A 25,190-nucleotide genomic window follows, 5' to 3' on the forward strand; every position below is an offset into this window, starting at 1 on the left:
CAAGCATACTTGGACAAGAGAGAGAATCTTTCACTTTATATGTATTTCAAGATTTACTATGCTATCACACGTATCAATACTTTGGTCCTTTTCATGGTTTAAATATTCCATTGTTTGGAAAGCCCCACTTTATTCATCCTTTAATTTGTTCATCATTACCTGGGTTTTTTATGGCTACTATGAATAAGGTGACAGTGAAATTTATGTGTATCAAAGGAGATGATAGTATACTGAGAAAAATTATCTCCCTTGCCCAAGAATGCTTATTTCTGGAGGATGATATATGGAAGATAGGTTCCCTGTCAGGGTCATATGAGAGAGATGGCCTTTCTTCTATGACCCTAAAAATGAAGCATTTCTTTATACAGTCTCAAGCAAGAGAGAAGACTTCCTTACTATATATCTTTAAAGGACCTGTGGAACTTAATGAGTGGTAAGTTTAGAACAAGCTTATATTCTGAAGGAAAGTGAGACTAGGAAGGAGATAGAGGGAATAAAACTGTGTGGGAGACCCAACACATTCCCTTGAAATAGAATAGAATCTTATCTTGTAAGGTTTAATGTGAAACAGGATAAGATTATATATATAATTTATTTGACAGAGAGAAAGACACACGCGCGCGCACACACACACACACACACACACACACACAGAGGGAGAGAGAATGGGTGCACCAGAGCCTCTAGCTACTGCAAATGAACTCCAGATGCATGAGCCACTGAGAAATCTAACCCAGGTCCTTAGGCTTTGCAGGCAAATACATAAGCTACTGAGCCATCTCTCCAGTCCAGTTAAGACAAAGAAAGTAAGTTCCCAATATTCTTATATTTCTTTGACTTTTCCCTTTTGGATATGAAGACAATGGTGATGTATATTAGTTCTCTCTGCAAAGAGTCAGTTCTATGGAATGTTTAAGAAAAATGAGTTTTTTAAAAAAAGTGGGTTGGTCATACAGGAGGACGACTATTGAATATTTGCCTAAAAAAAAAAACTAAATCTTTTTTTTTGGGGGGGTCAAGGTAAGATCTCACTCTAGCCCACACAGACCTGGAATTTACTATGTAGCCTCAGGGTGGCCTTGAACTCATGGTGATCCTCCTACTTCTGCCTTCCAAGTGCTGGGATTAAAGGCTGTGCTACCACATCTGGCTCTAAATCATTTCTTTTGATTTATGTATTAGTGCTAGACACTTGGTATTGCATATGTAATGTGTTCTGCCAAAATAAGTCTTTTTTTAGCCTGTTATTCTACACAACACCATGTAAAGTCACTAACCAGCTTCACCTGAATGTGGTTATGGAGACTTGAGATGATAGCATCAAACATGACCTTCTAGTTAGAAAGGCCAGATGGATAATCCAGGCAACAAAACTGAAACTCAGTGACTGAAGCACACAACGCAGCGAGCCTGGGAAATCGGCTCAGCTGTGTGAAGACCTGTGTTGAGGGTTTAGAAGCAGGCCCAGGTAGTAGAGTGACATCAAAGGATTTTGCGAAGAAGACACCAAAGGAAAGTTCTTACTGTGAGGTCATTTGTTTTTACCTAAGAAATTTATTTTACCCATTTTTAATACATAAGGTGATACGGGGTCTTGTCTGGTTAGACATCCAAAGAATATGAATTATATCTGTGCTTATGACTTTGGGACCCACCTAGCATAGGACATCACCAGAGTCTAATGTAAGCTGAATTTACATTAAATCTATGTCCCTATAGAAAACTTTTAGAGCATTCTTAAAAGTTTGTAAACAGTTGAAAAATACTTAACTTTAGGCATGGTGTTTAGGTTTAGCCTGAAAATTAGCTTTCTGATCCTTTAAAAGGAAATTAATTTTAGGAAAAATTTAGTATTTTTAGATCTCTTATATCCTCTCTATGTATGCACATCTCCGTCCACATACTTTAACATTCTGATCTAAGTTCCACCCAAAAGGCATTTTTAACAAGCATTCTATGTCCAACATTGAAAAATGCAGTTCCTTCAGTCATCTCATCTCAACCCATAATTAACCATCTTTCTTTTAAGACTATTAAGAGAAACTACACCAAATTAATTAATCATATTACCCACTGACAAAGAAGCAAGTAGTCTGGCTTCAAAGAGTTAACCATTTTACTGTTAGAAATTTGTAGGAAAAAAAGCCTTCCTTAGTATTTAGGTCACCAAAAAATCTCTGCCTGACAACAAAACTAGGCTTTATAATACTAGTATAATGCCTTCAGATTTTACATAACCCATTGATTTGAGATAGCTCCTACTAATAAACTCCATGAAATACACTTCCTATGAATACAGGCAAAACATGACAACCATTTGGGGGATACTCTGTATCAATACCTCTAACAAATTTGGAAATGCTTTTATTAGGAGTAACTAAGGCAAGTTTTTGTTTCTATCTTGGGGCAGGCTGCCCTAAAACTCAGGCCAGTTGCCTCATCCTTTTAAGTAACAGGACATTGCAATATTTTAAAATACCTGGCAAATTATGAGTCTCCACCTTAGGGAGAATTTTATTGTTTTTATTAATCCTCTATGTAAGTTGACCTAGAACATAAACTCAGTAATTATATTTATGATGTCATGTAACAAAATATGGCTTTGCATAAAATTTTAGCTCGCCATAGGCTTTAGTTAAATCTGATGTTTAAAGACAAAAACCAAAAAACATTGAAATAAATCAAATGCCAACAAAAACTTTAGGACAGAGCTGTTGGACTCTTTGGATTAATAAAGAAATCAAAAGGTGTCTCTAAACAATGCCTTAATTGTTTAAAGCCCAAACAAAAGAGGAAATATCAGGCACAGTTCAAATTAAAATTATGTACTTATTTTTATCAAGAAATTTTAAAAGTCACATGGTTTTAAAATGTGGAGTCAGGCTATCACATTGGAACCTTGAATTGAAGAGCCTCCTATCTCAGCTTCCCAAGTACCTAGGATAATAGGCCTCATTTATTTTATTGTTTGTCTTTTTTAAAGATCTTTAAAGTGCATTTAAAAAAAATTTTTTATTTTTATTTAGTTATTTGAGAGCAACAGACAGAGAGAAGGAGGGAGAGAGAGAGAATGGGTGCACCAGGGCCTCCAGCCACTGCAAACTAACTCCAGATGCATGTTCCCCCTTGTGCATATGGCTAATGTGGGTCCTGGGGAATAGAGCCTCGAACCGGGGTCCTTAGGCTTCACAGGCAAGTGCTTAACTGCTAAGCCATCTCTCCAGCCCTTAAAGTGCATTTTAACCAGTTTTAAAGGAGATTTTTCAACAGAATTTTTTGACCCATATCTTCAAAGATGAGGACAAGACAGATGAACACAACACCAAACACAAACATGCTAGCAATGACAGCTCTCCTGACACTGCCCTTGGCTGCCAAACTGAAACAACCAGAAACAGACCTCCATTCAAACTTTCCAAATGGAGCCAGAGAGGGTTGAGGGCAGCCCCTCGATCCCCTGTCTAGGGGAATTAATGATGCATCCAGCTTCCCTCTTGAACCCAGAAAAGGGCAGAAACCCGGGGGGGGGGGGGGGGAGGGGCGGGGAGACACAAACAGAAGAGTGGAAAAAGCACGCCTGGAGGCTTCTTACCCAATAAAGTAGGGGGCCGGCAATCCTAGGCAAGAGTTTCCCATCAGTGGCTTGCTACCAACTCCAAAACCAGGAACATGCAGACGGATGGAGATCTGGTTCTCTGGCAAGATTAGGGGTCCTTCCCTGGTTTGGTTGACCCAGAGTTGGGGAGGTAGGTCTTGAAATGGGGATCTAGGATGAGCCACCAAGATATTATGGAGTCTGGTGTTACCTAAGTAAGAACATCAACTCACAGAATGTGAGGTAAAGTTTTATTGGGTAAGAAAGAAAGAAAAGAAAAAAGAAAGAAACCGGTGCACCAGGGCTACACCCCAGAGGTCAGAGTCTCAGGTTGCAGCCCAGAACTGCCGGGAGTGTCAGCTTTTATTGGAGAAAACCACAAGATGTTCATTGCAAAAACAAAATGGAAGTTAACCACAAAGTTACATAAGTTGCTGTTAAACAAGAGGGTCATTACAAAAAAGTCACAAGGTGTTCATTACATAGTCAGGTAGGCAGAGCTGATGCAAGAAACATTCTATGCTAGGTAGTCACAAAGGAATTTAGAAACAGGAACAGGAAGGTCATGATACATTGCAAAAAGGGTCATCCTATTCCTTAGATAACAGAAAACACCTGCATTTTACAATAAGGCCAGTGGTGATTTCTGGAACTTCTCCTTTATCTGTCAGGAAGATCATCTTGGGTGGCGGCCTCCATTATGTGTGCCTAAAGGCAAGGGCTGCCCAGGAGGATGTTTAACTGGGTCTGTTATGTCCCTTTACATTCCATTTTCCACTCTATGTTGTTAATGCTGTATTACTCTTCAAGAAGAATCTCCTATTGGAACTGGAGAGATGGCTTAGCAATTAAGGTGCTTGCCTTCAAAGCCTAAGGACTCAGATTCAATTCCACAGAACCCACGTAAGCACATGGTAGAGCAGGCATCTGGAGTTTATTTGCAATGGCTGGAGACCCTGGTGTACCCATTCCTTCCCTTCCTCCCTCCTTCCCCCCACCACCTCTCTTCTCTCTTTCTCTAAATAATTTTAAAAAATAAAGAAGAAAAGAAAAGCCTGTCATTTAGAGGCAGTTGGGCTGGGCATAGTGGTGTATGCCTTTAATCCCAGCACTTGGGAGGCCAAAGGTTGGAGGTATATAGTGAATTCCAGGCAGGTCAACATGGGCTAGAGCAAGCCCCTACCTCGACCCACCACCACCAAAAAAAAAAAAAAAAAAAAAAAAAGTTTACTAGATCTCTGTAACATGCATGACTTCATTTTTCTTGGGGTGGGGGGGGGGGTCATCCAGGAGAAGCAAAGCTAGGGGATAGGGTAGCTGACTATAGATAGCCCGCACTGTCTGGCCTCCTTCCCCACCCTTAAATTCTGGTCTATACATATGTAAAGTCAAAGGGCATGGAGGATTTCCATTTTCTTGACATGTTAAATATATGTGGGGGTGGGGGAAGGCAGAAGAGAAAATATGATTCTTTGTAACTATGAGAGTTAAATTCACAGATGTTGAAACAGAAGGCTGGGATTGATGGGCAAGAACATACTAGTAATAATGGGCATTATGTTGTGAATACAAGAGCTGATAGTTTATGCCTGAATATGACAAAGCTCCTCCCGAGATCAGCACCTCAGCTGTGATCTCCCAAAGTACGTGTATGAGGAGGAGATACACCCCAGGTCTAGTCAAGAACCATTATTTTTGTTGGTAAGATGGCAAGATGATTCAAAGGTCTGTATCTGACTCTCTGTTTTTATAAAGTATGGTGACTGCAAGTTATAGTATAATTAAGCTTGTGATCAGCTTATAAATTTATACAATTTTCTAATTTTATACAATTCTGAAGATCATAATAGGAAAACCCTACTTTCAAGGGTTCAAGCCTGGCTGTATTAGTAGTACTTTTTTGGGTCTCTTTGGAAAAGTACTTCTATTATTTTTATTTCTTCTAAAAGGATGATGCTGATTATAAAGAAAAACTTGAAACTACAAAGATATATGAAACTTGCTTAGGATTGTTGTCCTAGAGACCCAGAGTGAGAAACAATCCACATGGGACCACCTGTATCTTCAGACATGATACGTTTATGAATGAGAATAAACCCATCATAGAATATATTTTCACTTAAAGTACAACTAACTTATAACTGATCTTTTCCAGTAAAGAAGAGATCCCTATAAAAGCCATTTCACTAGATGATATGTTCAGTAGTTGTGTACTCCTAAAAACTCGGATTCTGCAATTCCATGCAAACACAAGTAAGGAAGTAAACAGCAAATAAGCTAACCTCAGGCTGTCAGCATCTTGTAGCACAGACCAGATCGTAAGTCCTTAAGAAGTCTTGACTTGTACACTGAATTTTCTTGGAAAACATTTTCCTAAATCAAAACCTACAGTTTATTTCCTCATCAAAAGACATGCAGAAATGTCTTAAGAAGTGTTAACAGCAGAGCTGACTCTTTCCTTTGAGGGGCTTTAACCACTGTGTGGGGCTCTTCATGGTTCTGACATTGAAACTTCAGAGACCTGCAGAAAGTGAGTCCTTTACTTGGAAAGTGCATTTGGGAAAGAAAGAGACCACTCCTGCATCATCTCCATCCACACACTCAGTATGGTGTCTGGCACATAAGTAATTATGAGAATGTCAGTGAGTGAGTGACTTAAAATGAACTTACCTTCAAAAGGTTAAACATGTCAGGCGTGGTGGTGCACGCCTTTAATCCCGGCACTCAGGAGGCAGAGGTAGGAGGATGGCCGTGAATTCAAAGCCACCCTGAAACTACATAATGAATTCCAGGTCAGCCTGAGCTAGAGTAAGACCCTGCCTCAAAGAAAAAGGGGAAAAAAAAAAAAAAGGTTAGACACTACTGAAAAATAGCAGTTTATAAAAGTTTGCAAACATTAGTTCTTTTTTCTGAAGATGATTAAATCTGATTAAAAAAATCATAAACTCCCATTATGCATAGGAAATGTGGGTCTTAAGTGTTTAACTTAAAGCATGAATTTATTCAGATGTAGGTTGATATAGAACTAAAATATTTTATTTGAGAATAAGTTTTATAATTGAAGTTCTACAATATCTTTAATAAATCATGCTCACAATACATATAGTGACTAATTTCCAGTTTTAGTTTCTTCAGAAAAAAGCTGAAATCAATAGTAAAGCAGTTTGAATGCAGACACTATCTAGATTTTAATTATTTTTCTCTTATATCCTAGCCATGCCAAATTTTACAACAAAAAAATTTAGTTGTTGCTTTCCACTAATATTTATAAAACATAGGTTAAAAATATAGTTTCTTTTCTGCATTTATTTAATTCATTTATATAAGTTATTACTGGCAACCAGCATAAACAAACTGGGGGCAGGCACAACTGACACTTAGCAGGCATGCAACTTAACTACTGAAATTAGAAATATGAGAACACAGTAGCAGGTGAACTATTGGTCATGCATCAGAGTATTGTAGCCGTCAGTTGCTGTTATACAGAGGAAAGGAATGCCTTAGCTAATCCAAAGAATGATTGGGACATTTTTAAAATGGGGCATTATACAGTGTTTCATTTATGGTGCATATATAAATTTAAGAGTTAGAAGAAGGAAAGCTAAATAATCAGGGAAAACATTCATTCATTAAGATGGATTTTGAAAGCTATAATAAGAATGTGTATAACATGAGGAAAGGGAACATTCTCAAAAAGGGGATAAAAATACACCCACTAAATCCAACAGGATGGTGTTGGAAAGAAGAGGAAATTCAACTTAAGATATGACTTAAATAACAATTAAATCATAAATCTAAAGAACTAATTGCACTCATAACAAATTTTGTGTTTTGAGATTAATGAGAAAAGACTGTTCTAGGAAAGAGTATAGGAAGGCTGTGCAGCTTACAAAGTTAACATACAAGCCAATGAAAGAGAAAATTGGTGGTCTTCAGTTATGATGTCCTATTCTTGTTTTTGTTTTGAAGCAGGATCTTACTCGAACCCAGACTGGCCTTGAACTCACAGTGGTCCTCCTAGGCCTCAGCCTCCTGAGTGCTGTGATTAAAAGCATATGCCACCATGCTTGGCTCAGTTGTAATGTTCTTTAAACTACAGTACATATTAACCATTTTCTGGTATGATTTTTTTATGAACTAAAAAGTCTAAGGCCTAAAAAAGAATTAACCACAGGTATAGACATAAAAATCCCATGTACACAGTCTAAAGAATTACAAAGTGTCTTTAAGTCAGTGAGAAAAAAAAAAAAAAAAAGCTAAGTTGTAGAAGGAAAAACAGAAAGCCAAAGAATTTAATGCCTGTTAAGTTAGACAATAAAAGAAAAGTGTAAGTTAATTTTTGGTTTTGTCCTTTATGATGTTTTATATTTTGTAGAAAGAGAAAAATAGATCTTGAATTGTGAGGTTTATTAAAAATAAATATTAGCCAGGCATGGTGGCACATGCCTTTAATCCCAGCACTCAGGAGGCAGAGGTAGGAGGATTGCCGTGAGTTCGAGGCCACCCTGAGACTACAGAGTGAATTCCAGGTCACCCTGGGCTAGAGTGAGACCCTACCTTAAAAAAACAAAAATAAATAAATCAATAAATATTGATGGGTAGGAGAGATGGCTTAGCAGTTAAGGTACTTGTTGGCAAAGCCTAACAACTCAGTTTTGATTACCCAGTACCTACATAAAGCCAGATACACAAAGTGGCACATACATCTGGAGTTCATTTGCAGTGGCTGGAGGCCATGGTGTGCCCATTCTCTCTCTGATTAAAATAAGTAAAAATATTTTTTAAAATAAATATTAAAACTAAGTATTCAATGTGAAAATTCGGCCGGGTGTGGTGGCGCACGCCTTTAATCCCAGCACTCGGGAGGCAGAGGTAGGAGGATCGCCGTGAGTTGAAGGCCACCCTGAGAGTCCATAGTGAATTCCAGGTCAGTCTGGGCCAGAGTGAGACCCTACCTCGAAAAACCAAAAAATAAAATAAAATAAAAATAAATTTGAAAATTCACTTGCAAATAAAAAATTCAACCAATATTCACAATAAAATGATAGAATATTTTTCAAATCTGAGCTGATTTATTTAAAGCCCTCAAATGAAAAAGTCTCATACATTTAGGGCATCTTGATTATTATTTGATCATCTGTTGTGTTTATTTTAAACAAACTTCATTTATGCGTATACATCTACTATTTCTTTCTTACAGTATTCATTGTTGTCCTTTCTTTCTTTTGGGGTTTTTTGTTTGGTTTGGTTTTGGTTTTTCTCTCGCTAAGGCTGACCTGCAGTTAGTCTCAGGGTGGCCTCAAATTCACGGCAGTCCTACCTCTGCCTCCCGAGTGCTGGAATTAAAGGTATGCGCCACCACATCTAGCTTGTCCTCTCTTAACACTTTGGACAATTAATTCTCAAAGTATATTGATTGTCACTTCCAAAAAAGTATGCTTAGTGACTAAGATAATCTGCTTTTAAAAGATTTTTATACCATAACAGTGCACCCTGTAATCCCAGCACTTCGAAGATAGAGGCAGGTGGGCCAGGAGTTCAAGACTATCCTCAAATACTTAGTAAGTTGGAGGCCAGCCTTTAAAAAACATTGGGGCTGGAGAGATGGTTTAGCAGTTAAGATGCTTGCCTGCAAAGCCCAAGGACCCAGGTTCAATTCCCCAGTACCCAGGTGAAGCCAGATGCACAAGGTAGCACATTTGTCTGGAGTTTGTTTGCAGTGGGTGGAGGCTCTGGCATGCTCATTCTTTCTATCTGCCTTTCTCTGTCAAAATAAGTAAACAGGGCTGGAGAGATGGCTTAGTGGTTAAGCGCTTGCCTGTGAAGCCTAAGGACCCCGGTTCAAGGCTCAGTTCCCCAGGTCCCATGTTAGCCAAATGCACAAGGGGGCACACATGTCTGGAGTTCGTTTGCAGTGGCTGGAAGCCCTGGCGCGCCCATTCTCTCTCTCTCCCTCTATCTGTCTTTCTCTCTGTGTCTGTCGCTCTCAAATAAATAAATAAAAAATAGACAAAAAAATTAAAAAAAAATAAGTAAACAAGTTATTTTTTAAAATCTTAGAACAACAAACATCTTTGTATATTAACCATTTGGGAATGAAAGTTTTTTATTTTCTCCATATTTTGGCTAAGGAGATCAAGAAAGTTTAGGATATTTGCTGCCCTTCAAATAAGAAATAAAAACTTATTTTTGAAACAGTACTTTCACATTTGAAGGTCATCTTATTCTTTTTCCCCCCAGAAAATAATAAGCAGCAAAAGATAGAAACATACTATAAATTGTTGTATTTTTTCCTAGTTTGAGGACAAACAGTTTTATGGAATCAACATCTCACATACTGAGTTTCAGAAGTTTGCATTATCTGAGAGGTAGCTATTTTTAGATCCAGCTGTAATGTTTCTAACTTTGGTACTAGGAGTAGTGGGTGCTTCCTTTCCCAGAAGGCTCTGCATTCTTAACATGTACAGGTCAGTTTCACATAGCACTACCTACAAGGAGCAATAGAGCCTTTGCTGGCTGTTTCCAACTTGAAAATTATGAGCAGGTATTGGGAGTCACAAGCTGAATTTGGGAACCAGCTGCATGTCAGAACAAGCATGGATTATAGTCCCTGAAGGCTGAGAGAACATAATGCTTAAATTTCATTTTCTTGGGAAATAAGAAGAAAAAAAGTTACCTTTCTACCTGACAAGATTGACGGCTTGTAAATCTGACTATCTTCGGAAGTGTGCTGAACAGTTGTGAAGTAAACATTCACTTTTCAAAGATGATGATCAAAGAAACATCTTTACGAAGGGACCCGGATTTAAGGGGAGAATTAGCGTTCCTAGCAAGGGGCTGTGATTTTGTTCTCCCTTCACGGTTTAAGAAGCGGCTAAAGTCATTTCAGCAGACACAGGTTTGAAATGGGTGTTTTTTTCAAATATTTTTATTACTAATAAAACTTCCCAGTTAACTAACACTCAAATAATTTTGTAGCTCACTTGTCTCTTGGTATTAGATTAAGGAATTAATCTGTGTCCTCTATTCAGCTATTTGCAGAAAGCTATTTGTAGCGGGATTCCAACAGGTTTAAAAATAGAGCTGTGGACCTGGAGTACAGTACTCACATTTTTCTGTAGAGAAAGAATCTTGTTTTATAGACAATAAATACAACTTTTAAAATATTTTAACAATTTAAACATAAAAATACTAGAGAAACTAGAATTCCTGTGGTAAAAATCCTTATTTGCACTTTGAATCAATACACTTTCTTAATATACATCTGTAATGAATGTTTGTTAAAGAATATGGATCACAGTAATATTTTTAAAGCAATTTTTGGAGGAGGTTTTTGAGGTAGAGTCTTACTCTCAGCTCAGGCTGACCTGGAATTCACTATGTAGTCTCGGGATGGCCTTGAACTCACGGTGATTCTCCTATCTCTGCCTTTCGAGTGCAGAGATTAAAGGCGTATGCCACCACTCCCAGCTAAAAGCAATTTTTTTATATGTAGACAATTGTATACATCTGTAATATAACATAAAGATACAATTAAAGGATAACGGTTTCTCCTAAATTATGAACAAGTATCTTTCCTCAAGAAGCTGTGAGGCCGAATGATTTCTGCCTGCAATGATATATTGCAGTCTTGTTTCCTTGCTTATAACTAGGCCAATGTGTGTCTTAGCCATACAAGTTGCCTTCCATGGAGTGCAGTACAAATGAAGGACTCTGCAAGTGCTGTGCATCCACATCTCAGCAAGAAACCATAGTTTCATAGTTAATCTAACCCAGCATTACTTCAAGTGATTTGGAAGATCCATGTAGTTGTTTTTCTTTTTGCATGGCAGAAAAGTCAAATACTGGAAATGCTACAATGACAATAAAGGAATACTTTTTGAAATGACCAAATAATGGTATATTTCTGGGGAGAAACTGAATTAGGGTATTCATATACTTTTTCCAACTTTTTTTTTTAATGCTGCTCCTCTATTGGGCTGAGAGAGATTTAGTCAAAGAAAACAGGTGTCAAACTTGCCAGCAAATCAGGCAGAATTATATTTTTCTTCTGTCATGTTTGTCCACAACTTTATTATACTGTTTTAATATTTAAATATGTGTCTCCTGTTAAGCACAATTGAAAGTCAATTAATAGAGCTGAAAGTTTTTTAATGCATTCTTTCTGCATTATTTTCCTTTAAAATTTTACCTTTTAATTAAATATAGAATTAACCAACAAATTAATACCTGCCTATTAGCACATTGCTATGTGTTAAGTACACACAAACACACAAAAGCAGAGAATTGTATGTAATCAAACATTTGCCCATTCATATGAAAGCTTTGACAAATAGCCAGTTTTTGTCTGAGTGGCATCTACATGTACTGCTGTCAAGGCCACAGCGTAGTTACCATGGAAGGTCTTGTCCAAACCCTCTTCACCAGTTGTGCTCACCCCCACTGGCACCACTCATCTTAATTCCATGGCCATAACTGCTCGGAAATTATCCTTAACTGTCCTGCATTCATATTATGGAAAACATTTTGATAAAACAAAGATTTTAATGGTTCTATGCTTATAGTTTCACAAACCTCTTTCTGCATAAATGAATGGAATAGAAATGACACTAAACTAAGTAAAGCTTATAGGGAAAGATGTGTTGACTCATAGGACGATGTAATATTTGTAGACTTTGCAGTAAGGCAAAGAGAAATGTTTACTTAGACTTGATATCACTATGCTAAGTCAAGAGAGGCTTATAAACTTTAAATTGCTTTACAAACTGAAGTGATTGTTTATTATTGAATCTAAAGAACTGTGGCATAGTCACTATGCCAAATTATATGTAGTTTAAGTCTTCTGAAAACCGCCACCATGTGGCTTTATTATTCACTCACTGTCTTTCAGGAAGGTAGATCTGTGGTCACCACCATTGGGAACGTTTTATCTGTGTTGCATTCTATACTTTCAGAGAATAAGGTTATGATTTCTATTGATTATTTAAATTTTAAAATGATTTGTAACTTCATGAGTTCACAGACCAGTAAGTCATTACTGTTTACTGTTAGGTTTTTCATGTTTCATTGGCCTAATTTCCTTCTGTGCTATTACTTCATTGACAGTTGCTTTATATGAAATCATTGTTGAAACTTTAGGAATAGCAAGATAACTTAAAGAGGGAAGAACATTAATAATACTTTGTGCTGTCAGAAAATTTAAAATCAACAGGGCTGGAATACAGCTTAGTGATAGAACAACTGTGTAGCATGAATAAGCCCTGGGTTCTATCTTTAGCACTACAAAAAAAGACAGACAAAAAATAGACAAAGCTAGCTAGTCAATAGCCATTTTTTAGGTAGCATCTAGTACACTACCATGCTCATGACTCCTGATAATTTAGAACTCCAGAAATCTTCATGGAATCCTTTTTACTTCAGAACTAAGTTTAGTCTTCAGTGGTGAAATAAACAAACAAATTCCTAAAAATGCTGGGAACAGTAATATATACTCCTGTAATCCCAGCACTTAGGAAGTGGAGGCAGAAAGATCACAAGTTCAAGGTCACCCTCAGCTACATAGTGAATTTGTGGCAAATCTGGGCCTCATGTGTGTCTGTCTGCATGTTTTAAAAAATTCCTCCCTGGGGCTGGAGAGGTGGCTTAGCGGTTAAGGCGTCTGCCTACAAAGCCAAAGGATCCTGGTTCAGTTCTCCAGGACCCACATAAGGCAGATGTACAAGGGGTGCTTGTATCTGGAGATCATTTATAGTGGCTAAAGGCACTGGTGTGCCATTTTTTCTCTTTCTCAAATAAATAAACAAAATATTTTTTTATTTTTAATTTTTATTTATTTATTTATTTGACAGAGTAAGAGGGAGAGGGAGTGGGCATGCCAGAGCCTCCAGCCACTGCAAACTCCAGACATGTGTGCCCCCTTGTGCATCTGGCTAATGTGGATCCTGGGGACTTGAACCTGAGTCCTTTGGCTTTGCAGGCAAATGCTGTAACCACTAAGACATCCGTCCAGCCCAATAAAATATATATTTTTTTAAAATTCCTCCCTGAGTGATAGTGTACCTTTTTCATATTATCTCGGGCATGAATAATTATAATCTTTTACACTGTCTAAAATAAGGAAAGATATAAAGTATAAATTATTTAAAAATTGGTCATAGACCAGATTTTTTTTTAAATTTTTTATTTATTTATTTGAGAGCGACAGACAGAGAGAAAGACAGATAGAGGGAGAGAGAGAGAATGGGCGCGCCAGGGCTTCCAGCCTCTGCAAACGAACTCCAGACGCATGCGCCCCCTTGTGCATCTGGCTAACGTGGGACCTGGGGAACCGAGCCTCGAACCGGGGTCCTTAGGCTTCACAGGCAAGCGCTTAACCGCTAAGCCATCTCTCCAGCCCATAAAGTATAAATTATTTATTAACTACAAAGATTGCTTTGATATGATGAAATTAATGACCATGATCCTTGCCTAGTAGAGTATACCAAAAGTGAGCCAAATGTGTCTTGGAAAAAATGGCCTGCCCTAAGTGAACCAGCCAGAATATTTCTAAAATGTTTCATGGTTTGGTTTGGTTTGATTTGGTTTTTTGAAGTAGAGTCTCACTCTAGCCCAGGCTGACCTGGAATTCACTATGCAGTCTCAGGGTGGCCTTGAACTCACAGCAGTCCTCCTACCTCTGCCCCCTCAATGCTGGGATTAAAGCGTGCGCCACCACGCCCAGCTGTTTCAATTTTTTTTTAATTTTTTTATTTATTTATTTGAGAGCGACAGACACAGAGAGAAAGACAGATAGAGGAAGAGAGAGAGAATGGGCGCGCCAGGGCTTCCAGCCTCTGCAAACGAACTCCAGATGTGTGCGCCCCCTTGTGCATCTGGCTAACGTGGGACCTGGGGAACCGAGCCTTGAACCGGGGTCCTTAGGCTTCACAGGCAAGCGCTTAACCACTAAGCCATCTCTCCAGCCCAGCTGTTTCAATTTTTATAACAAAGCTTTTCTTGGCACAGAGGGATAATTAGAGATTGTATCTTGGCAAAATTAAACTAGAAAAGATATTAAAAGTAGCTCTTGCCACAACTACATTTTTAGGGCATATATTTCAAAATAACTTGCTATGTTTGCCAAGTGAATGAGAGGCAACACTTGACACAGTGACCAAAGATAGTTTTCAAGCAGAATTTAATAGTCTAGTTTTACTAACAGGCTGGGCTAAGAACACACCTTCAAGATCTGCAGTGTATCAGCTGCAGCTGCTCTTTGATTACCCTGAAATGCCTGCCCACTGATAGATAGAAAATGGTACTGCAGGAGTTTTGTAACATAAACCTATATAAACAAGTACTAATAGGAAAACAATGTGTTGATTTATGTGATCTGGAAAGCGTTTCCTAGAACATGCTTACTTACCCTCTAAAGTGGAACCCTTAATCTCTCCTGTTTTTAATTGAGGTTTCCTATATTTATATGCAACTTCTAATTACTGTTGAGGATTCTTGAGAAATATATACTGTTTAGAAGTTCTGTGTCTTAAAATCACATTTTTCTTCCAGATTCAAAACAAACCAGAAAAGAAGCCTGCAACACCACTTCCACCACCAGCCACCCTCCCAAGTAGTCCACAACCTGACTCTCCTGTTCCTCATGTCAATAATGTGGTGAATGTACCATTATCTGTAAACATTCCACGGTTCTACTTTCCCCAAGGACTGCCAGATACCTGCAGTAACCACGAACAGACCCTAAGCAGGATTGAAACTGCTTTCATGGATCTCGAAGATCAGAAGGCAGATATTTATGAAATGGGGAAGATTACAAAGGTAATATAATTAATTACTGAATGAATGATCCTCTTTCCCTAGCATTCCCAACATTCCTTCTCTTTATTGCTTTTTGGTTCTGTTCTTTAAGCATAGAATGGGATTTTTTGTTTGTTTGGTAGGTTGGTTGGGTTTTTTTTTGGGGGGGGTGTTGTGGTTTTTTTTTTCAAGGTGGGGTTTCACTATAGCCCAGGCTGACCAGGAACTCACTATGGAATCTCAGGGTGGCCTTGAACTCATGGTGATCCTCCTACCTCTGCCTCTCAAGTGCTGAGATTAAAGGTGCGCACCACCACACCCAGTTAGAGTGGAGTTTTTATCCATGTTGAAAAACATTGCTTTATCCTTGTGCAACTCAACAGTGGTCCTAATTCATAAACTACCTCTGTAGCATTCTAGTCCAACTTCCCATTTATTATAAGTATCCTTTCTAAGAGATCACCAACTTATTATTACATTCTGTTCTTGAATACTTTCAGTGACTAAAAACTCCCTAACTTGCCATATATCCTATCCCATGTTAAATAACTTATTTGTAAGAAATGTGTTCTTCAGTTGAATATAGGAATCTCTTTTTTTTTTTTTTTTCTCACCAACTGATCATGATTTACCTTGAAGCCAGACAAAGAAAGAGCCATTAGACAATCTCAACATTGTAGTTTTACCCAGAAATAAGTAAATGTGACAAAATGAAGTAAGTCTTTGGTACTTTATAGTATATCAAGTGCTTTTAATTTAAGATTTGTCTCCTTAATATCAGGATTGCTGTAACTAGATTCTACACTCACATCAGATTCTTGCCAGCCCTGCCACTCCTAGGTGCAGCAGTATTAAGGGATTCTTACCTCTGTAGCAAGAATTTGTTTTGTTTGGGTTTTTGTTTATCCTACATGTTTGTTTAAAAGTCATGTCATACCTCAGACTATATATGGCACAGATTTCAGGCCGTGCTTCAAGTGGCAGAGGGGTTTAGTGAACTGTGGGCCACATGAAGCAAGTAGGAGGTCAACGGGGAGTGCCGATACCCCATGTATACTTCCCCTTGGGAGAGTTCCCCTGCTTTTAGGAATTTTTTTTTTTTTTTTTTTTTTTTTTGCTGTGTGTGTATGTGTGTATATTTGTGTGTGAGGGGTGGTGGGTTGTATGAGTGGTGTATCCATATGGATGTACCCTTGTGGCACCCCATATGCTTGCCATACAGGGGTCATTCTCATGAGATAGCTGGACTGCAATGTCTGGAATTCCACTCCATTGCTTTTCAGCCTTGTCTTATTTTGAGCCAGGGTCTCTCTTTATTGATTCCAGAGCCCACACTCCCTAATGATTCTTGGGTCTCTGCTCCCTGCAGGACTGGGGTTATAGGACTGCATGACCACACCTAACCATTTTATTTGGGATCTAGAAATTTCAACTTGGTCAGTCTAAGCCCCTTCAGGCCCTCATGCTTGCACAGGAAGTGCCACTTCATCCCAGGAACAATTTTTTTTTTAAGTTTGAAAATTATTCAAAATAAAATCCCAACACTTGGGAGGAAGCGGTAGGAGGGTTACCGTGAGTTCGAGGCCACCCTAAGACTACATAGTGACTTCTAGGTCAGCCTGGACTAAATTGAAACCCTACCTAAAAATAAAATCCAAACTTCTTTTCTTAGCATTTCAGGGCCTCAAGTCAGTCCCCAGAGATCGTTTCCAAACCTGCCTAGCACTGTTTGCTGCATGAGCCCAAGTGCTGGGATTAAAGGCCCGGCTATCTTGGAATTTTTGATCTATCAGGTATTAGCTGCGTATATGCCCAATGGCTTGGAAACAATTTGTGAAAGAAATGGGTTTCACCAAATACTTGAGGCAGATAAGGAGGAATGTTCATAGTAAGGCACAGCAGTTCCGTAGTGTGGAGCTGAGATTCCTGTGTCTAGATAGCCTATCAGGTGCTGAGTGCCTCACTCTCGTGGTCCTGCAGCCTGTCCTGTCTTAGATAAAGAGCCGCTGTAGTGACCTTCTTCCTGTACATGTACCTACCCCCTGACAAAGGAGCCTGTTCACCCTAGGCCTCCACATTCTACTGGTTTTCCCCAACCCCAACCCTAACCTATTTAGTACCCTGCCCTGTTCCAAGGCTCAGTGGTTTGCCAGTGCTCCATAGATTTAGTGAGAAAAGTCAACCTAATGATTCCATGATATCCAAGGGAGGTGTAGGAAAGAGTGTCATTAGGGCAGAGAGGCATTGCCGGGTGGAGGGAGACCAAGGATAGACTTCACAGTTCTGCACAGTGAGGATCCATGCATATGCGCCTTCAGGGAAAATAGCCTCTGTTGAAACTGACAACTTGGAGAAGTTAAAAACAAAATGGAAAACAATTTTCTTTTGCCAAGTAACAGGTATTTAGTTAACAATTACTGGCTCTGCCCAATAATCATGTGACATAGTTGCCATATTGCATATGTATGACTGCTTAACTTGTCTGAATTGTACTTAATGATAACCGTAAATTCCATTATTGAAGGCCTAACCTTTATAGTCATTGCTTTTAGACCTTAATTGTCAGCTTAGATAGTAAAATAAACTGTTTATACCATTAAAAAAAAAAATTAAAATAGGGGCTGGAGAGATGGCTTAGCATCTAAGGTGTTTGCCTTTGAAGCCAAAGGTTCCCCAGGAGCCATGTACACCAGATGCACAACAGTGGCACATGAATCTGAAGTTTGTCCATAGCAGCTGAAGGCCCTGGTGTGCCCATTCTCTCTCTTTCTGTCTACCTGCCTCTTTCCCTCCCTCCCTCTTTCTCTGTCTCTCTCTCTCTCAAAATAAAATGAACTTTAAAAACCTTTTTTTAAATTAAAAAAAAATTAAAATCAGACCCAGGCATGGTAGCACACACCTTTAACCCAGCATTGGGAGGCTGGGGTAGAAGAATCACTGTGAGTTTGGGGCCAGTGTGAGGCTACAGAGTAAATTCCAGGTCAGTCTGGGCTGAGACCCTGCCTCAAAAAAAAAAAAGAAAGAAAGAAAGAAAGGTGAACTAACATCACTGATAAAAATGAGGATGTGTGCCGGGCGTGGTGGCGCACGCCTTTAATCCCAGCACTTGGGAGGCAGAGGTAGGAGGATTGCCATGAGTTCAAGGCCACCCTGAGATGACAGAGTTAATTCCAGGTCAGCCTGGACCAGAGTGAGACCCTACCTCGAAAAACCAAAAAAAAAAAAAAAAAAAAAAAAATGAGGATGTGTGTATTAGGACCTCAAAAGTAACCTTGAGCCAGACATGGTACATACCTGTCATCATACCATTCAAGACATTGAGGCAGAAGGGTCTTAATTCAAATCCAGTCTAAACTACATAGTAAGACCCTGTCTCAAAAGCTGGTATTAAGCCAAGCATAGTGGTGGCGCATGCCTTTAATCCCAGCACTTGGGAGGCAGAGGTAGGAGGATCGCCGTGAGTTCAAGGACACGCTGAGACTGCATAGTGAATAGATGAGCCTGGGTTAGAGTGAGACCCCACCTCAAAAAAAAATATGGGGGATCTAGTATTATGTTGGTTTGTATTTTTTTAGGGTTTTTGTTCATTTGTCTGTCTTGTTTTTTGTTTTTGAGACCGGGCCGGGTCTTGTGTTGTTTTGCTTTTGACTGCTAGTACAGCTTATTATAATTTTGTTTCTTTATTAATATAAATCACTTATTTTAAAAATTGATTTTGGGGCCTGGAGAGGTGGCTTAGTGGTTAAGCGCTTGCCTGTGAAGCCTAAGGACCCTGGTTCGAGGCTTGATTCCCCAGGACCCACGTTAGCCAGATGCACTAGGGGTTGCACACTTCTGGAGTTCGTTTGCAGTGGTTGGAAGCCCTGGTGCGCCCATTCCTGATCTCTCTCTATATGCCTCTTTCTCTCTCTCAAATAAATAAATAAAAATGAATAAAAAATTTTTTAATTGATTTTTGTCTTCCAACTACCCAATTTTCATTTAGCCCAGCTTTTACTTGGCTATCATGGTCTGTTAGCATTTAGAAAGTTGGGCTTATTCGCAACCATTCTTTACTATGTATCCTTTTTGCCATGAGGACTGAACTGCCTACAGCACTTAACTACCCATCATCGTACAACAGATTGGAATGGGAAAGGGAAAGAGGGTCATCTTTTAAGGAACAAGCAAGGAAGAAATCATCAGAGCAGTGGATTTGAGGACTCTTGAAGCTTATAAAGCTATTGGGTAGGCCATCATCAGTTTGTGGCCTACTCTTAGTGGTGCTTAAGTATAGCTCTAAAGATTGTGGTCTGTTTGTTAAGTACAGAGAAGCTGTGTTTATGAAATCGGCATCTGTTGGGACAGTTTAGCTCATTCTACTTAGACCTCACGCAGCCCTGGAGAACTTAATGTCCATGTCTGGTTCAATTCTTAATGTGCAGTTTATAGTTTTTCTACAACTTTAAATGATGATGGAGAAAAAACAAGTAGAAAATGAACCCAGCAGGATGAAGACAGTGTAAGAACAGAAACTGAGCAGCAGAAAGAAAAGCGCTCATCAGAGTGGGCATGTATGAAAAGCCAAAACAAAGGAATAAAGCTCATTAACTGAACTTTGTGAAGGCCTCTTCCGGCGGAGCACTGTCCTGACTCATTGTGCCTTGTGGCCAGCATAGCAGACTCTGTATACTTGAATTTATTCTTCTGCAAAATGGGATGAAAATAAAAATACCCACTCTCATCGCACAGGGATCATATGAGAACCAAGTGAAGTACTTTAAAAGAATATAAGCTGGGTATGGTGGTACACTAATCCCAGCACTTGGGAAGCAAAGGTAGAAGGACCACCCTGGGTTCAATGCTACCCTTAGACTACGTAGTGAACTCCAAGTTAGCCTGGGCTAGAATGAGATCCTACCTTACAAAACCAAAAAAGAAAAAAAATATTAAAAGAATATTATAAATATTGGGTAATCCCATGCTTAGGTATATCAGGACAACCTTGTTTTCAATTCTTTATGTTGCTAGGGAATTCTTAGATGAAATTATACGTGTCAGTCAAATTTTCTTTTTTGTTTTATTTTGTTGGTGGTGGTATGTGTTTAAGTCATTAAGTGATATGCTTTTGCCTGTGTTAATGAAAGCTCTTGAGTGAACAGTTGTTGAGAAAAGAAGACTCTGTAGCAGACGGAGCTGCCTTCAAGTTGGGCAGGGAGCTCCAGGAATGTAGCTTTTGGGACTCATTACCAATGTTGTTTTGGGCTTTTGCCCTTGAGTCAGCCATACTCTTGTAAATAGCCCCAGTAAGTACATTGGTTCACCAAATTTTCACACAAAAATTTTATTAAAATAACTCACACTGCCAGGCATGGTGGCACACACCTTTAATACCAGCACTCCGGAGACAGAGGTAGGAGGATCACAGTGAGTTTCAGGCCACCTTGAGACTGCATAGTGAATTCCAGGTTGGCCTGAGCTAGAGTGAGACTCTACCTTGAAAAAAAAAATCCAAACAATAAAAGCTCTGTTCTGTTATCATCAGTTTTATATCATTTACTGTCTAGGTTCTTATTAATCTCCTGAATTCTTTGATTTTTAAGTAGATTCAGCAAGCCAGTGTTTCTTTAAAACAAAGTATAATATATTCAACCCTTACCACCATTGCCTTTCTCCCCCCCCCCACCTTTGGCATTATCTCCAAGAGTCTTTTTTAAAATATTTTATTTTTATTTATTTATTTGAGAGAGAGAAGGACAGAGAGAGAATGGGTTCACCAGGGCCTCTAGCTGCTACAAAAGAACTCCACATGCATGAGCTACCTTGTGCTTCTGGCTTACATGGGTCTTGGGGAATTGAATCTGGATCCTTTGGTTTTGCAGGCAAGTGCCTTAAGTGCTAAGCCATCTCTCCAGCCCTCCAAGAGTCTGATAACCTCATTCTGCCTAATACTTAGGCACTTGGGGGGCCCCCACTGTAAGAAGAAGCTAACCTTTTCTAGTATACTTCAAGTCATTTTTTGTGGTTATTTTATCTCTTAGCGTTTGACCTTTATTTGTAATATACTAATGTGTTAATGTCTTGGTAACATGCTATGTAGGAGCCAACTTAATAGGTGCTTTTATAGAATATCCGGATAAGGGATCTTAACGGGAATTAAAGTTATTTTATAGTACAAGTTTACCTACAAAAGGACATAAGCATACAGATACTAGAAACCTTTTTTAACTGAGACTGGTGACTTGGCTGGTGATATTCCTAAGGAGCTAGAAAATTCCTGACCCTTCTAATTCTGAAAAATTTATGCGTGACTCTAGTTAGTGAGAGTTTTAAGCCTTTTGGCAAACCAGTACCAATCTCTCTATACTTTGTATTTGTGGCTCCTCCATCTTCATAATAATGTAAGATTCTTTCATCTTTCCTAGTCATTAGTTTACCACCAAGGCTACAAGGAGCATTTCCTTAGTAACCCATTGTTCATGAAAAAAGGAATTGGGATTGAGGAAGGTGGATTTGGCAGTTTACATTCCCAGAGTATCTTAATTGTAAGCTTTGTACCTTGGCAATCACAATTCAGGCAATAAGCTTAATCACATGGTTGACAGACAATACTTTTTTCTCACTCTTGATCGTAGTAGAAGCATTCAGTTGCTAGAATTAAGCAATACTAAATTCTGGGTTAGAAGAATCTGTCACCCCATTTATTGTCAGGGTTGAGTCAGAATTGGCTGGCTGGGCATGCGTCCTCATTCTTCATCACTGTTCCACGTACATGCCTCCTGAAGTTGCATGCTCAGTCAGTGAGGAGAGACCGTTCAAGTTAGCCACGCGTGTGCCTACTAGAACTAGTCTTCTTGAACAAGCTTCAGTGGCCCCAGCAGCAGTAGTCTCCTGCAGCTTGAATCTTTCTTTCCATGTCTTCATCTCTGGCATGAACTAGGAGCAGCCCAGGAGTCTCCCAGGATATCTGATGTCAGACTAGGTACTTTTCAGTCTCCAGTGAAAATCCTCTGTGCAGTCATCACACCAGGGTGGCTAAGGTAGATACACGTGCCCTCTCTCTCTAAAGGAGAATCCTCCCTCTGTAGAACAATGGTGGCTCACCAGGTCATATTTAATATGAACAAGGAAAGTATCTTTATCTCCTAACAAGATGGGATTCTTTTTGTGAAGAGTTCTAGGTGAAGGAATATGTTTTCATTGTATATTAGGACAACTTGAAGTCTTTCTCTACTATTTAAATACTATAAAAAAAAAGCAAATAATATTCCTTATAGGGGACAAGCAGAACATTTAGTAAATACTCTTTCTTGTAAAAGTGAAAGGATAAGCAAGGTATGGTGGCATACACCTTTAATCCCAGTACTCAGGAGGCAAAAGGAGGAGGATTGCTGTGAGTTTGAGACCAGCTTGGGACTACACAGTGAGTTCCAGTTCAGCCTGAACTAGAGTGAGAATCTACCTCAAAAAATAAAAATTAATTTAAAAGAGTGAAGGAATAATTTTTTAAAAAAGAATAATCTTTTACTAAGGAAGAGAAAACTACCTTTTTAGGGTATTGAAGTTCTATGCATTATCATTTTTCATAAGATTTTCAAACTATGTAGTAACTTATGGTAGCTTGTAATAAATAAATTATAACATTTTCATTCTTACCTTTCATCCTTTACTTGAGTTATAGCCGCTTAAATAGACTCATCAGCTGTTTACTTGAACAGCCTAGAGTTTTATTTTTTTTTTTTTGAACCTAGGATTTAATAACATAATAGGCAAAGGAGAGAGATGTAGAGTGTTTTACCACCAAGTGACCCAGTCATAGAGGTGGATGCATTTTTTTTTAATCCCTTGGTCTCTCATCTTTATTTTACAATTCATTACCTTGGAAATATTTCCAAGTAACTATGTATTGGTTTGCCTATAGCATTTCTATTTTATTTTTTCATGTTTCATTTTTGAAATTTTTTTTTCTTTGGTTTTTTTGAGGTAGGATCTCACTGTATCCCAAGCTAACCTAGAATTCACTATGGAGTCTCAGGGTGGCCTCAAACTCAATCCTCCTACCTCTGCATCCCAAGTGCTGGGTTAAAGGCGTGTGTCACCACACATGGCTTTAATGACAACTTCCATAATTATAGACAATAACTCACGATAATTCCCTTCCTCCCCCCACCCCACTTTCCCCTTTGCAACTCCACTCTGCATCATACCCCTTACCCCTCTCAATTAGTCTCTCTTTTATTTTGATGTCATCATCTTTTCCTCTTATTATGATGGTCTTGTGTAGGTAGTATCAGGCACTGCAAGGAAATGGCTATCCAGGCCATTTCTGTCTGGAGGAGTGCGTTGTAAGGAGCCCTACCCTTCCTTTGGCTCTTAAATTCTTTCCAAAACCTCTTCCACAATGGACCCTGAACCTTGGAAGGTGTGATAGTTATGTTTCAATGCTGAGCACTCCTCTGTCACTTTTCAGCACCATGGTGCCTTCTGAGTCATCCCAAGGTTACCACCATCTGCAAAGAGAAGCTTCTCTAACTAAACAATGAGAGTAGCATTAATATATGGGTATGAACATTAAGAGAAGTACTTACCAGGCAGTTTGGTGAGCATAGTACATACATTTAGCCAGACGCCAGTAGATGTTATATACCTCTAGGGTTCATGAATACCCCTGTTACAGGTTTTCAGTATCAGGGATGTATTCCCTCCTATGGAGCAGGCCTCCACTCCAATTAGAGAGCAGTTGGTTTCCCCCATAACAGACATGCCACTATTGCACCTTATGGCTAATTTGGCCTGGCTGACCAAGTTTAAGGCTTGCAGTGCCCACTGTTGATTTTTCTCTCTCTCCCATTGAATTGCATGCAACATAGCTCTTTCAAGCTTTCTGTCAGCTGGTCTACATGGAAGAGGTTTTCAGCTCGGCTCCATCAGGATTTCTCAGTGACCTCGCAGCCCACGTATATGGAGTCTTCAGCAAAAGGGTCTTAACACCTATTCCTGGTGGGAAACTAAGAGCCTTGGCAATGACCTGTAATGTTTTGGGGGGCATCAATGACCTCTCTGGCTGACAACTCACTGGAAGGTACCCCATCCCCGGCACTGAAAATTTTCTAGTAACAGTCTATAGCTACTGGGTACACCATTGTCGAAAAAAGTAGATTTCCATATGACTTATTTATGTCCTCTTAGATTTTGATTTGTCCTCCCTCTACCTTTTCTTTACTCAGTCTCTTCTCCTGACCTCACTTAGGGCTTTACACCCCCATTAATCTGTTTTCTACTTACATATAAAAAATACCATCCTATTAAGTCCCCCCTCGCTCCCTTTCTATTCCCTTTATATCTCCTTTCTAGCTTACTGGCCTCTGCTACTATGGCTGCACTTTCTATTAAAGAAATGAAAGACAGAGGCTAGAGAGATGGCTTAGTGGTTAAGGCACTTGCTTAAAAGCTTCATGGCCCAAGTTCAAATCCCCAGTATATACATAAAGCCAGATACTCAAGGTGGGGCATGCATCTATAGTTCATTTTCAGTGGCAAGAAGCCCTGGTGTGCCCATACTCTTATATTCCCTCCCCTCTTTCTCTTTCTCTTTGTCTCATCTCTCTCCTCTCTGCTTACAAATAATAATAAATCAAATTTTAAAAAGAAAGAAATGAAGGATATATATATAACCAAGCTATTTAATAATTTCTTTCCAGAATGTAGAAAACATATGATGTAAGAACAATAGGACAGGAGGCTGGTTGGTTACTGTAAAGAGTGAACAAATTCACTACAAATGAATTTGGAAAAAAACAGATAAGTGACTTTCCACTTTTTT

At 39.0% G+C, this 25,190-nt stretch overlaps 1 protein-coding gene across 3 annotated transcripts in view; it reads left to right on the forward strand.

Moving 5' to 3' along the window:
• Ppp2r3a (protein phosphatase 2 regulatory subunit B''alpha) overlaps nt 1-25,190 on the forward strand; it is a 205,946-nt gene that overhangs the window by 79,313 nt on the left and 101,443 nt on the right. For all 3 annotated transcript variants that reach the window (XM_045136758.1, XM_045136759.1, XM_004664345.2), the window contains exon 5: nt 15,143-15,409. In XM_045136758.1, the coding sequence (XP_044992693.1) occupies nt 15,143-15,409 (267 nt within the window). The remainder of the gene's footprint in view (nt 1-15,142; nt 15,410-25,190) is intronic.

This window comes from Jaculus jaculus, chromosome 17, assembly GCF_020740685.1.
Source record: "Jaculus jaculus isolate mJacJac1 chromosome 17, mJacJac1.mat.Y.cur, whole genome shotgun sequence".
NCBI lineage: Eukaryota > Metazoa > Chordata > Mammalia > Rodentia > Dipodidae > Jaculus > Jaculus jaculus.